This window comes from Physeter macrocephalus, chromosome 7, assembly GCF_002837175.3.
Source record: "Physeter macrocephalus isolate SW-GA chromosome 7, ASM283717v5, whole genome shotgun sequence".
Lineage (NCBI taxonomy): Eukaryota > Metazoa > Chordata > Mammalia > Artiodactyla > Physeteridae > Physeter > Physeter macrocephalus.
In genome coordinates this window covers 108,847,082-108,859,319 of record NC_041220.1, presented here as the reverse complement: position 1 = coordinate 108,859,319, position 12,238 = coordinate 108,847,082, and the positions used below count along the sequence as shown (strand labels likewise).

The 12,238-nt window shown below is 35.1% G+C and overlaps 1 protein-coding gene across 5 annotated transcripts in view; it reads left to right on the top strand.

Moving 5' to 3' along the window:
- The window catches only part of CENPE (centromere protein E), a 74,802-nt gene that overhangs the window by 27,615 nt on the left and 34,949 nt on the right, over positions 1–12,238 (top strand). For all 5 annotated transcript variants that reach the window (XM_007114815.3, XM_055086149.1, XM_007114816.3 and 2 more), the window contains 9 exons: positions 695–817; positions 899–1,064; positions 1,453–1,607; positions 2,108–2,422; positions 3,828–4,100; positions 4,255–4,413; positions 8,011–8,214; positions 9,919–10,077; positions 11,921–12,211. In XM_007114815.3, the coding sequence (XP_007114877.2) occupies positions 695–817; positions 899–1,064; positions 1,453–1,607; positions 2,108–2,422; positions 3,828–4,100; positions 4,255–4,413; positions 8,011–8,214; positions 9,919–10,077; positions 11,921–12,211 (1,845 nt within the window). The remainder of the gene's footprint in view (positions 1–694; positions 818–898; positions 1,065–1,452; positions 1,608–2,107; positions 2,423–3,827; positions 4,101–4,254; positions 4,414–8,010; positions 8,215–9,918; positions 10,078–11,920; positions 12,212–12,238) is intronic.

The following is a 12,238-nucleotide window of genomic DNA, read 5'->3' as shown; positions in this document are numbered from 1 at the left end:
TTTTGCCAAGTACATATGGTTGAATTCATATAAGTGCAAGTCATGTTGAAATGCCACTTCTTTCTAAAAATGAGACTGTGGATTTTTTTTCATGTATTTATCAGTCATTTGCATTTTCTCCTCTGTGAGTTTCCTGTTCATATCTTTTCTCTGTTTTTCTATTGGATTATTTATCTTTTTCTTTTTAATTTGTGATTTAACATCCTTAATTTTAACTATTAGCTAGTTAGTCACCTGTCATGTTTTGTAGAGTAACTTAAAATAAAAATACATAGGAAACTTTAACAGGCTAGCTGAGCAACAATTGTGTTAACCTTTTTACACAATAACAGAACTATTATAGTACTTCTATACAATGCTTTCATCCTTTTGAGAAATATAGCCAGAATTTTTTAAATATTTTTTTTTTGGCCACGCTGTGCCACTTGCAGGATCTTAGTTCCCCGACCAGGGATTGAACGCAGGCCCCAGCAGTGAAAGCACCGAGTCCTAACCACTAGAATGCAGGGAATTCCCTAAAATTTTTTTACTATTTGAAATGTTAATTTTTTAAATCTATTCTAAAAATACATTTGGCAATTCGCATATTTTAACCATTTTTGATTTGTTAGAAATAACATACATGTACGTGTTAAGTCTTTTCCAACTCTTAACAAAGTTAGATTTCACTAAATCCTTTTTGTCATGTGTATAGGAAAACACTGAAGACTTAAAACAAATGAAACAGACTCTGCTTGATGCTGAAACTGTAGCTCTTGATGCCAAGAGAGAATCAGCATTTCTCAGAAGTGAAAATCTAAAGCTGAGAGAAAAACTGGTAAGTTATTTTTGTAATATTTGTAAAAACAGTTGCAATGATCAGTACATTTTTGTGAATCTGCAGTGTTTCTCTCAATAGAAAGAACTTGAAAGTACATGCAAGCAAATGGAAGATGATATTGAGTTATATCAAAGCCAGTTGGAGGCAAAAAAGAAAATGCAAGTTGATCTGGAGAAAGAATTACAATCTTCTTTTAATGAAATAACAAAACTCACCTCCCTTATAGATGGCAAAGTTCCAAAAGGTATTTTATCATTTCAGACTTATCTCTTTGCAAATCTGACTTTATACGGAAAAGTACCTAAAAGATTTTGCAACTATATTGTGGTAATTAAAAATCCATTATTCTCTGGTGTTTTTAATAGCTTAATGTGAAGTTTTAATGTCATTTGGTATCAGTATTTATAAATGTTTCCTTGGACCTCAAACCATAAGGGTTTAAAAGTTATTTTTCAAATAAATTGAACCCAATCTTGGACAAGGTGATTAACAATTGGATGAGTTGTTTACCAACACTGGCTCTTTCTTTAATAAATTTTATATAATCTGGTTAAATAATCTAACTAGGTATGTAATTTAGATTTACCCAACAACTGCAAGCTGTTTTATTTAACTTACTAAAAATTTCCTAGATTTGCTCTCTAATATGGAATTGGAAAGGAAAATTACCCATCTCCAGAAAGAACTGAACAAGGAAGTCAAAGAAAATGAAGCTTTGCGCAAAGAAGTTAATTTGCTCTCAGAATTGAAATCTTTACCTTCAGAAGTAGAAATGCTAAGGAAGGAGGTAAACACTTTTTTAAGCAAACAACTCTTACCTTGAAATAAAAACCTTTGCAATAGTGCCTTAAATATTTTGCCATATTTTATTTTAAAGTACCAGCCAAGAGACTGTAAATGCCTGACTCAGTTTGTTAGCAATAGAAATATAAGTCAAATTCTAAGAAAAACCATGAAATGCCTGCTACACCAGAAAGTTAGAAAACACTTAAAAATGATAGATGAGGAATTAAAGGCACATGCTGATTGTGTTTCTACTGAGTGTCCTTCTCCATGCAATCCGTACTAGAACCAGAGATTAGAAATCAAAACTTTGAAGGTAAAGTTAAACAGGATAATATATTGTTAAAGAGATGTCACAATAAAAATATTGCCTTTCCTCAGTCAAACCTTTGCTTAATTTCATTGTCTTGAAATTGAGGTGAGGCAGAGAAAGCTTTTTTCCTGAAAATTGCTTAAGTAGATCATATATTGCTAACATAGCTAAGTTTGCTTTCTTTTACATAGATACATGATAAATCTGAAGAGCTCTGTATAATAACATCAGAAAAAGATAAATTGTTTTCTGAAGTAACTCATAAGGAAAGTAGAATTCAAGATTTACTTGAAGAAATTGGGAAAACTAAAAATGACCTAGCAACTTCCCAGTTGAATTATGAAAGCACTGATCAAGAATTCCAAGATGTTAAAATTCATCATATTGAATTTGAGCAAAAGTATAAGATGGTCCTTGAAGAGAATACAAAATTGAAACAGGAAATAGGAAATCTCTCTAAAGAAGCTCAAGAACTTGGTTTAAATTTGGATGCTTTGAAGACAGAGGTTGGTACAAGACACCCTCTAGGGAAATGATCTTTAGTCTTTTTTTTTTTCTTCTTCTCTGCTACACCTTTCCTTAATAGTTTCCAAATAACTCAATTCCTTATCTTTTCAACATTAAAACAACATTTAGCAAACACCATGAACTGATACATGTATAAAACCACAGTACTTTCATCCCACTGTACAGCAAATATCCCATATTGTGTATTTTTTTTTTAACAACATCTTTATTGGAGTACAATTGCTCCACAATGGTGTGTCAGTTTCTGCTCTACAACAAAGTGAATCAGCCATACACGTACACATGCTCCCACATCTCCTCCCTCCCACCCTCCCCATCGCACCCCTCTAGGTGGTCACAAAGCACCGAGCCGATCCCCCCGTGCCACACGACTGCCTCCCACCAGCTATCCACTCCACACCTGGTAAAGTATACATGTCCATGCCACCCCCCAACCCCGTCACAGCCCACCCTTCCCCCTCCCCACATCCTGAAGTCCATTCTCTAGTAGGTCTGCATCTCCATTCCCATCTTACCCCAAGGTTCTTCATGAGATTTTTTTTCTTAGATTCCATATATATGTGTTAGCATACGGTATTTGTTTTTCTCTTTCTGACTTACTTCACTCTGTATGACAGAATCTAGGTCCATCCACCTCACTACAAATAACTCAATTTCATATAATGGCTGAGTAATATTGCTCTGTATATCTGTGCCACATCATCTTTATCCATTCATCCGATGATGGACACTTAGGCTGCTTCCATGTCCTGACTATTGTAAATAGAGCTGCAATGAACATTTTGGTACATGACTCTTTTTGAATTATGGTTTTCTCAGGGTATATGCCCAGTAGTGAGATTGCTGAGTCGTATGGTAGTTCTATTTGTAGTTTTTTAAGGAACCTCCATACTGTTCTCCATAGTGGCTGTATCAATTTACATTCCCACCAACAGTGCAAGAGGGTTCCCTTTTCTCCACACCCTCTCCAGCATTTATTGTTTGTAGATTTTTTGATGATGGCCATTCTGACCGGTGTGAGATGATATCTCATTGCAGTTTTGATTTGCATTTCTCTAATGATTAATGATGTTGAGCATTCTTTCATGTGTTTGTTGGCAATCTGTATATCTTCTTTGGAGAAATGTCTGTTTAGGTCTTCTGCCCATTTTTGGATCCAAAACAACCCAAACATTCCTTTGATTCCAAACCCTGTTCCGTCTTCCAGTGTTTTCCTCTGTGACTTATGTCATAGAGTGTTCTGCCTATGTTTTCCTCTAAGAGTTTGATAGTTTCTGGTCTTACATTTAGGTCTTTAATCCATTTAGTCTTAATGGGGTTTGGCTTCCATGTGCACATCGCAGAATGCTCTGCTTTTCACATTTACTTTTTCTTATCTCAAAGCTCTCTCACAAAACCCAAGAACTTCAGCAGAAGACAACTGAGAATCAAAAAAGGTTAAAAGAAGTGGAAGAGCTGAAGGAACAATTAGAAAGTAGAGATTCTAGGCTGCACACTGTAGAAAAGGAGAAAACACTGCTTACCGAGAAACTTCAGCAAACCTTAGTAGAAGTAAAAACCTTAACCCAGGAAAAGGATGATCAAAAACAACTCCAAGAGAGCCTGCAAATTGAGAGGGACCAACTCAAAAATGACATTCAGGATACTATAAACATGGTAAGGTTTTGACTGATTAAACTTTGAAATCTCAGAGCCTCTTTAAAAACATTACAGGAGCCATCATTTATTATTTATGATCAAGCAATAGCTATAAAATTATTTTCATTGTTTCACATTCTAATGGAAATTATTTTCTATTTCTCTGACAAAGAATATAGACACCCAGGAACAACTACGAAATGCTCTTGAGTCTTTGAAACAACACCAAGAAACGATTAACACACTAAAATTGAAAATTTCTGAGGAAACTTTCAAGAATTTGCATATAGAGGAAAACTTAGGAGAAACTAAGGATGAACTTCAGGAGAAGGTAAGGGGTGTTTCTGTTCAAAGTTTTTATATGCTTGTATATGAGCTTTCTCCTTAACCTCCAACACTTAAGTGCAGAACAGTAATCTCAATCTTATTTATTATTCACAGTGGTAATAACTCAGAATAATTTACACAATTAAGTCTAATGTCTTTGAAATAACTTCAAATATAACTGCTTACAATCAATTTGAAAAGGAAAAGGCAAAAAAATACTTGTTTGGACTTTGAGCTGATAGTTTTCTGAGGCCTATTGTAATTTACACATCTTGAAAAGCCCCTCTGAATTCTAAGAATGTAAGAAAAATTCAGTGCTTATTATTAATTATGGCTAAAATATTTGTTTTATGTTGGATTTTGTATACTATATTTGTTTAGAGTTTGCTATAGAATCAATGTGTGTATCGGATTTGTGTCTATTTTTAGGGTTTGGACCATAATTTTACTATTAGGTGCTTAAATCTTGCCTTAATAATTCATTCTAGGTAAAATGGTTCATTTTGTCCTGAGACCTTAGGAGAATAACTGCTTAACTAGTTATTCAATTATATATAAGAAAAACTAAGATGCTAATGGTGACTTTTTAAAGGGAGGTATATTAGTCTGCTAGGGCTGCCATAGCAAAATACCACAGACTGCTTGTAAGCTATATGTTTATCTTTGCAGAAATGTCTGTTCAAGTTTTTCCCATTTTTAAATTGTTTTTGTGTTGTTGTTGAGTTGTAAGAGTTGTCTGTATTTTTCTGGTTATTAACCCTTTATAAGTTATACGATTTGCCAGTATTTTCTCCCATTTCATAAGTTGCCTTTTCACTCTGTTGATTTTGTCCTTTTTTGCACAGAAGCTTTAAATTTTGATATAGTCTAATTAGCTTCTTATTTCCCCCTTTACCCTGGCACACAATATTCCTGCCTTGGAAAATGAGCTTTCTCTTCTCTCTCCCTATTCTTTTTTTTTTTTTTCCTAAAGACGATGTTGGGGGTAGGAGTGTATTATTTATTTATTTATTTTTGCTGTGTTGGGTCTCCGTTTCTGTGCGAGGGCTTTCTCTAGTTGTGGCAAGCGGGGGCCACTCTTCATCGCAGTGAGCGGGCCTCTCACTATCGCGGCCTCGCTGCAGAGCACAGACTCCAGACACGCAGGCTCAGTAGTTGCGGCTCACGGGCCTAGTTGCTCCGCGGCATGTGGGATCCTCCCAGACCAGGGCTCGAACCCGTGTCCCCTGCATTAGCAGGAAGATTCTCAACCACTGCGCCACCAGGGAAGCCCTCTCTCCCTATTCTTGAGTCCTTCTCTCCTAGAAAAGCATTTTCACTTCCACTATTATCTTGTGTTCTCAGCTTATCTATAATTTGGATCAACCATGGGCCAAAGGTTCTTGACCTTGATTTGAAATTTATAACTTCTACTTTCACAAGGGGAAGGTTTTTTGAATAGTTTTTTTAGAATAAGATACAGCAATGTATAGCTGCTTTTAAACAAATGAAAAGTGCAATCATAGGGCCCCATGAGAAGGAGGCAGTAGAGGAGAAGTGAGGGAAAGGAAGAGTTATACTCACTGGGACCAACTGGCTCCTGTAGTATTATGTTCATGCTAGAAGTGTCCATGGTGATAAAAGAGTCTGATGGGATTCTCTGGGGCCATTCTGTTCATTAGAGATCTTGAAACCTGGGCTGGAAGTCTGAGATCACCTTGTTCTTGTGATAACCTTGTTCATGCTGGAATCACCCATGTAGATAAAAGAGTGGGTCTGAGAATTTCCAGGGGCCCCTCTGTTCATCTGGGTACCACAGAACTCCATTAATTAAGTAGGTCTATCAGGAATCCCTTGGAGTACCCGTTTTCAGTCCTGCTTGATGTGTCTCTTTGGAAATGCAATTTCTCTAGTGTGTCTCAACAGAAATTAGATTTTACTCATAACCATGGTAGCTGAAATACTTCCTAGGCTGAGTTCAGTTTTGAAATGTACCTTGGGTATCATTATAGAATACTTCCTCTCCATCTGCTTTGTCTTTGTGTATATTCCTTTGTTTAGGAGTAAAGATGCAGGCTTCTGAATTATAATAACTGACAAACTGCTCCCAAAGACTATATGTTCCCCACCTCGTGTATTGGGTTGGCCAAAAAGTTTGTTTGATTTTAAGTAAAAATAAAAGACACATTTTTCATTTTCACCAAGAAATGTATTGAACAACGTATTCATTTACCAAACGAACTTTTTGGCCAACCCAGTAGTTAGCTCTGTGCGCACCATTGTCAGAAGCTCATGAATATTGCCAACACTGAGAGGTTAACTAAACAAAGTATAGTTTGTCCATATCCACTTTAGAGAATAGAGCAACTACCTAAAATACTAATTTGAAGATTACGTAGCAGTATGGGAAAATGCATATGATCTAAGTGAAAAAGAAAAGCTAAAATGAATCCTATATATGTAAATTAATTATGATGGCTATGTTTTTAAAAAAGTTAATGGAAAAAACTGGAATAAAATATTTTAGAACTCTAATAGTGGTTGTGTTGGTGACAGTGGATGACATTTTTTCTCTTTATTTTTCAAATTTTTTTCTAATGTTAATTATAGATTACTATAAAAACTTTTTAAAACATATATGGCCAGTATGGAACTGAATGTATTTATTGGGCTACTATAAGGTTATATAGTGACACTCTAATTTCATGCCAACAATTGTAATGTCAGTCTTTATCTCCTTTTACCAAGGAGTTCACATTTTAAGTTACCTTTGGTTAAGACTTATTTATGGATAAATGAATTTATATAACATGCTTTTCTTAAGCAGTAAATGAAAATTGTATATTAAGAAAAGATGGGGCTTCCCTGGTGGCGCAGTGGTTGCGCGTCCGCCTGCCGATGCGGGGAAACCGGGTTCGCGCCCCGGTCTGGGAGGATCCCGCGTGCCGCAGAGCGGCTGGGCCAGTGGGCCATGGACGCTGGGCCTGCGCGTCCGGAGCCTGTGCTCCGCAACGGGAGAGGCCACGGCAGGGGGAGGCCCGCATACCACAAAAAAAAAAGAAAAGATGAATTATGCTATTATAATGTGAGATATATTTCTACCAAAATTATTTTGCCCTCTGCATGTAATAAAACTCCAGCTTTGGTGACTATGACTACCTCTGAAAATAAAGATTCATTGGGAATAGGGGGTAGGGAATGATTTCCAGCTTTTAAGGAAAAAAATAAAGTGATAGAGTTCAAGGCGGCTTACTTTTTCATAAAGTCAGGTTAACCCATCATACATGAAGATAATTGTTAATTATCTATAGCTGTCCAGGTAGTTCTTATCAGTGAACAGGCACAAGAGCACACACTCTGCAGCCAGACCATTGGATTCAAAACCTAGTTATTCTTCCCTGGGTGACCTTGGGCAAGTGACCTATCCTCCCTGGTATTGTTTCTTCATCTGTCAAATGGAGATAATACTAGTACCTACCTCATAAGGTTATAGTGATGATTAAACGTGTCAATATATGAAAATAGTGCCTAGTACATAATGAGTAATATATGTTGGCTATTTTTATTATTATTAAAATTATTATTAACTAAGAAATTCTTCTTTAATGTATTTATATTTTAGATGGTTGGCATAGATAGAAAACAAAATTTGGAAGCCAAAAAAACCCAAGCACTGATTGCAGATGTTGAGGATAATGAGCTAACTGAGCAACAGAGAAAGATATTTTCTTTAATACAGGAGAAAAATGAACTGCAACAAATGTTAGAGAGTATTACAGCAGAAAAAGAACAACTGAAGACTGACCTAAGGGAAAGCATTGAAATGGTAGGATTTAGCACTGTATACTTAGCAATACAGTTTTGTCTTTGTACATTTTAGATTTTTCCAACTTTATTGAGGTATAATTTACATGCAATAAATGTATCTGATGCAAGAGTACAGTCTGATGACTTTTGACAAATGTCTCTACTTGTGTACCCTCCTCCTCAGTCAAGATGTGGAATATTTCCATCACCCCAAAAAATTCCCTTGAGTTCTGATCTGTCTGATCCTAATCTTACCCTCTGCCCCATATAGTCACTGTCCTTATTTTTTTTTTTACCTTAATCACATTGTTTTCACTTGCCTTTCCCTTCTAGAAAGTCATACAAATAGAATCACACAGCATACACTCTTTTGTGTCTTCTTTCTACTCTCCTGCTTATCGCTGGGTAGTGTTCCATTGTATGAACAGGCCACAATTTGTTTAGACTTTATCCTATTGGTAGAAATTTAAGTTATCTCCGCTATTTGGCTATTTTGAATAAAGATGCTATAAACATTCATATACAGATCTTTTTATGAACATATTTTTTTTATTTCTCTAGGGTAACTATCTAAATGGAATAGCTGGCTCATAGGTAGATATATATATAACTTGATGAAAATTTCCTAGACTGATTTCCAAAGTAGTTGGTACCATTTTACATTCCCATCAGCAAATTAAGAGAATACTGAGGGCTCCACATCCTCACCAACACCTCATTGTATCGGTATTTTTAATTTTAGCCATTCTATTGGGTGTATACCTCATTGTTTTCACTTGCCTTTCCTTAATGACTAAAGATATTGAGCATCTTTTCATGCTTATTAGCATGAAATGGCTTATTGGCCATTGTGTATCTTTCTATAAATTATCTGTTGTCTCAGTGATGTGTTGTAGATTTCAGTGTACAGGTCTTTTCCATATTTTGTAAAAGTTGTTCCTAAATGTTTCTCTTCTATTTACGCTGTTGTAATTTTTTTATTTCACTTTTAATTATTTGTTGTTAATATTTACAAATATTTTCAAACCTACTTTGTTTTTTGTTTCTAGATTTAGGGACAATATAGTGTGTCTAGATTGAAATTAACATTTTGAGAAGTTTGCTATGGATCACAGTAGAACCTGACCTTTTGTGTAGTTTTCCATGTTTCTTGGGATTGTCTGTTTGGTTAAAGTTGCTGAATGTAAATAAGAATACAGACAAAAGTCATATTTGTTTCTCAGTCTCTGGCTTGTGATGTTTTTATGATATTGATACTTGAGAAAGTAACTGTTTAAGCTTAATAACTAGGATTAACCCACTTTATGCTAGCAAAGGATGCTGCCATTTTGAGCTTGCTATTAAGCAATGTATAAAACCAAAGTCATTCCATCATATGAAAAGCCCATAACCATATATATATATGTCTCATATATCATCTGTTGTCAACAAAAGCTTAGAAAGTCTCTTTTGGCTTAGGGGTAGAAAATGAGCAAACCTCATGACAGAATACAAAATCCAGTTCTAATTCTCATGATAAGAAGGTAAGATGAGCAATAAAGAAATAGTATTAAAAAAGCAGATTCTTGACCTTTATATGATTAAGACTCTCTTTTTTTAATTAGTCTTTTCCAATGTAGTTTGCCATGATTTCTTCATTTTCAGGCTAAGGTAAATGCTGATTTTTACCTGATTTCATAAATGTAAGCTAGTATTTTAATCTCAGCTTTTTAAAAAATTCTAGACCATTGAAAACCAGGAAGAATTAAGAATGCTTGGAAATGAACTTAAAAAGCAACAAGAGATAGTTGCACAAGAAAAGAGCCATACCATAAAGAAAGAAGAAGAGCTTTCTAGGACCTGTGAAAAACTGGCAGAAGTTGAAGAAAAGCTGAAGGAAAAGGTGACTTTTTAAAGTTATCTTCCTGGTCATTTTTTCTGACTAAACTTTTTCTTTTTTCTTTTTTTTTTTTTGTAATAAATTTGATTCCAGCAGACCTAAATTCCAGAAATAATACATACCTTGCCAATGAACAGATCTTAATGCTAATATTTTGGACAATTTCAACTCCTACTGAGATGTTAACTAACATCCTTTGTGAGGATTATATTTTTTTAGTCTTTAAATGAGAGAGGGGGCCTTCATTCATCCTAATGAATCATTTGATATATTCTTTCATCAAGTACTGTACATTCATACAGTACCACCATGGGCCAGGCACTGTTCTGGGCTCTTGAGATACATTAGTCAACAAAACAAAGATTCTGCCCTTATAGAGATGTATTAGTTATTCTCTAAAATGTAAAATTTATCTCTACAGTCGGCCCTCCATATCTGCACATTCTGCATCCATGGATTCAACCAACCACTGATCAAAAATATTCAGGGGGAAAAAATTCCAGAAAATTCCAAAAAGTGAAACTTGAATTTTGTCACACACAGGCAACTATTTACATAGTATTTACAACTATTTATGTAGCATTTATATTGTATTCAGTATTATAAGTAATCTAGAGATGAGTCAAAGTATACTGGAGGGTGTGCTTAGGTTATATGCAAATACTGTGTCATTTTTTATAAGGGACTTGGACATCCACCAATTTTGGTATCCACAGGGATCCATGGATACCAGGGGATGACTGTATTACCATCTCTTAGATATTTACAACAAGGTGCTATTTAAAATTTATAGAAGAGCTAAGACCCTTGTAACAATTGTACTCCCCAAGTAATTCTAAAATGCACCCACCAAGATCTTTCTGTATATTCTAGGAGTAGTGCCACATGCATTATAGATAATATATTGTGATTTCCATTGTGCTTCTGTATTTTTTTTCCTAATATGGGTTCTCTTAATTCTCATCCTTTTTACTATAACTTAACTGAATATATTAAAACCTTACATCTATTTCATATTCCTCCTAAATAAGTGAAATCAGTAAGTTTATGTAAAAGTTAATGCCTCATTGTTTGGGCCACCCCATATGGACCTTATTGGGAATGAAAGTAAATTATCCAAGTTTTTAAGAGAAGTGGAATTATAGTTATTTGGCAGTTATATCTACATATTTAGTCTCTTTATAAATTTTTCTCATTTTCACTTTACTTCTTTGATTAACCTAGTGGCACTCTATTAGTTTCCTAGGGCTTCTGTATCAAATTACCATAAACTTGATGCCTTTAAACAACAGAAATTTATTTTTTCACAATTCTGGCTCTTAGAAGTTCAAAATCAAGATGCTGGCGACCAAGCTCCCTCTGAAGGCTCTAAGGAAGAATCCTTTCTTGCCTCTTCCTGTCCTTGACTCCCAGCTGTCCTTGGTCCCCTTGGCTTATAGCTGCATCTCCAGTCTCTGCCTCCATCTACCTATGACCTTCTCTGTGTCTCTGTGTGTCCTTTTCTTAAAGGTCTCTTATAAGGACCCTCTCATTGGATTTAGGGCCCACCTTAACCCAGGAATATTTCTTCTCAGTCCTTAAGTAGTTACATCTGCAAAAACCCTATTTTCAAAGAAGATCACATTCTCAGAGTATGGGCAGACTTGAATTTGGGGTGGGACACTATTTGACCCACTGTAGGCACTATCTAAAAGGTTACTTTACTTTTAGTGTTACTTGTCTGTTTATACTGGAGTAGTAGGCAGGGCTATGATAATGATTATTTCAGTTTGGCAAAGAACATTTTACATAAGAATTTTAAGAGGATATAGACAAAATGGTAATTATAAAAACTATATTTCTTAAGAGCCAACAACTCCAAGAAAAACAGCAACAACTTCTTAGTGTACAAGAAGAGATGACCGAGATTCAAAAAAAGATGAATGAAATGGAAAATTTAAAGAATGAACTAAAGAACCAAGAATTAACATTGGAACGTATAAAAATTGAGAGACTAGAGTTGGTTCAGAAACTTCATGAAAATTATGAGGAAATGAAATTCATAACCAAAGAAAGAAATGATCTAAAGGAATTACAGGAGTCATTTGAAATAGAAAGAAATAAGCTTAAAGAACACATAAGAGAAATTGAAGCTACAGTAAGTCATACCCTTTTCTTTCATCTA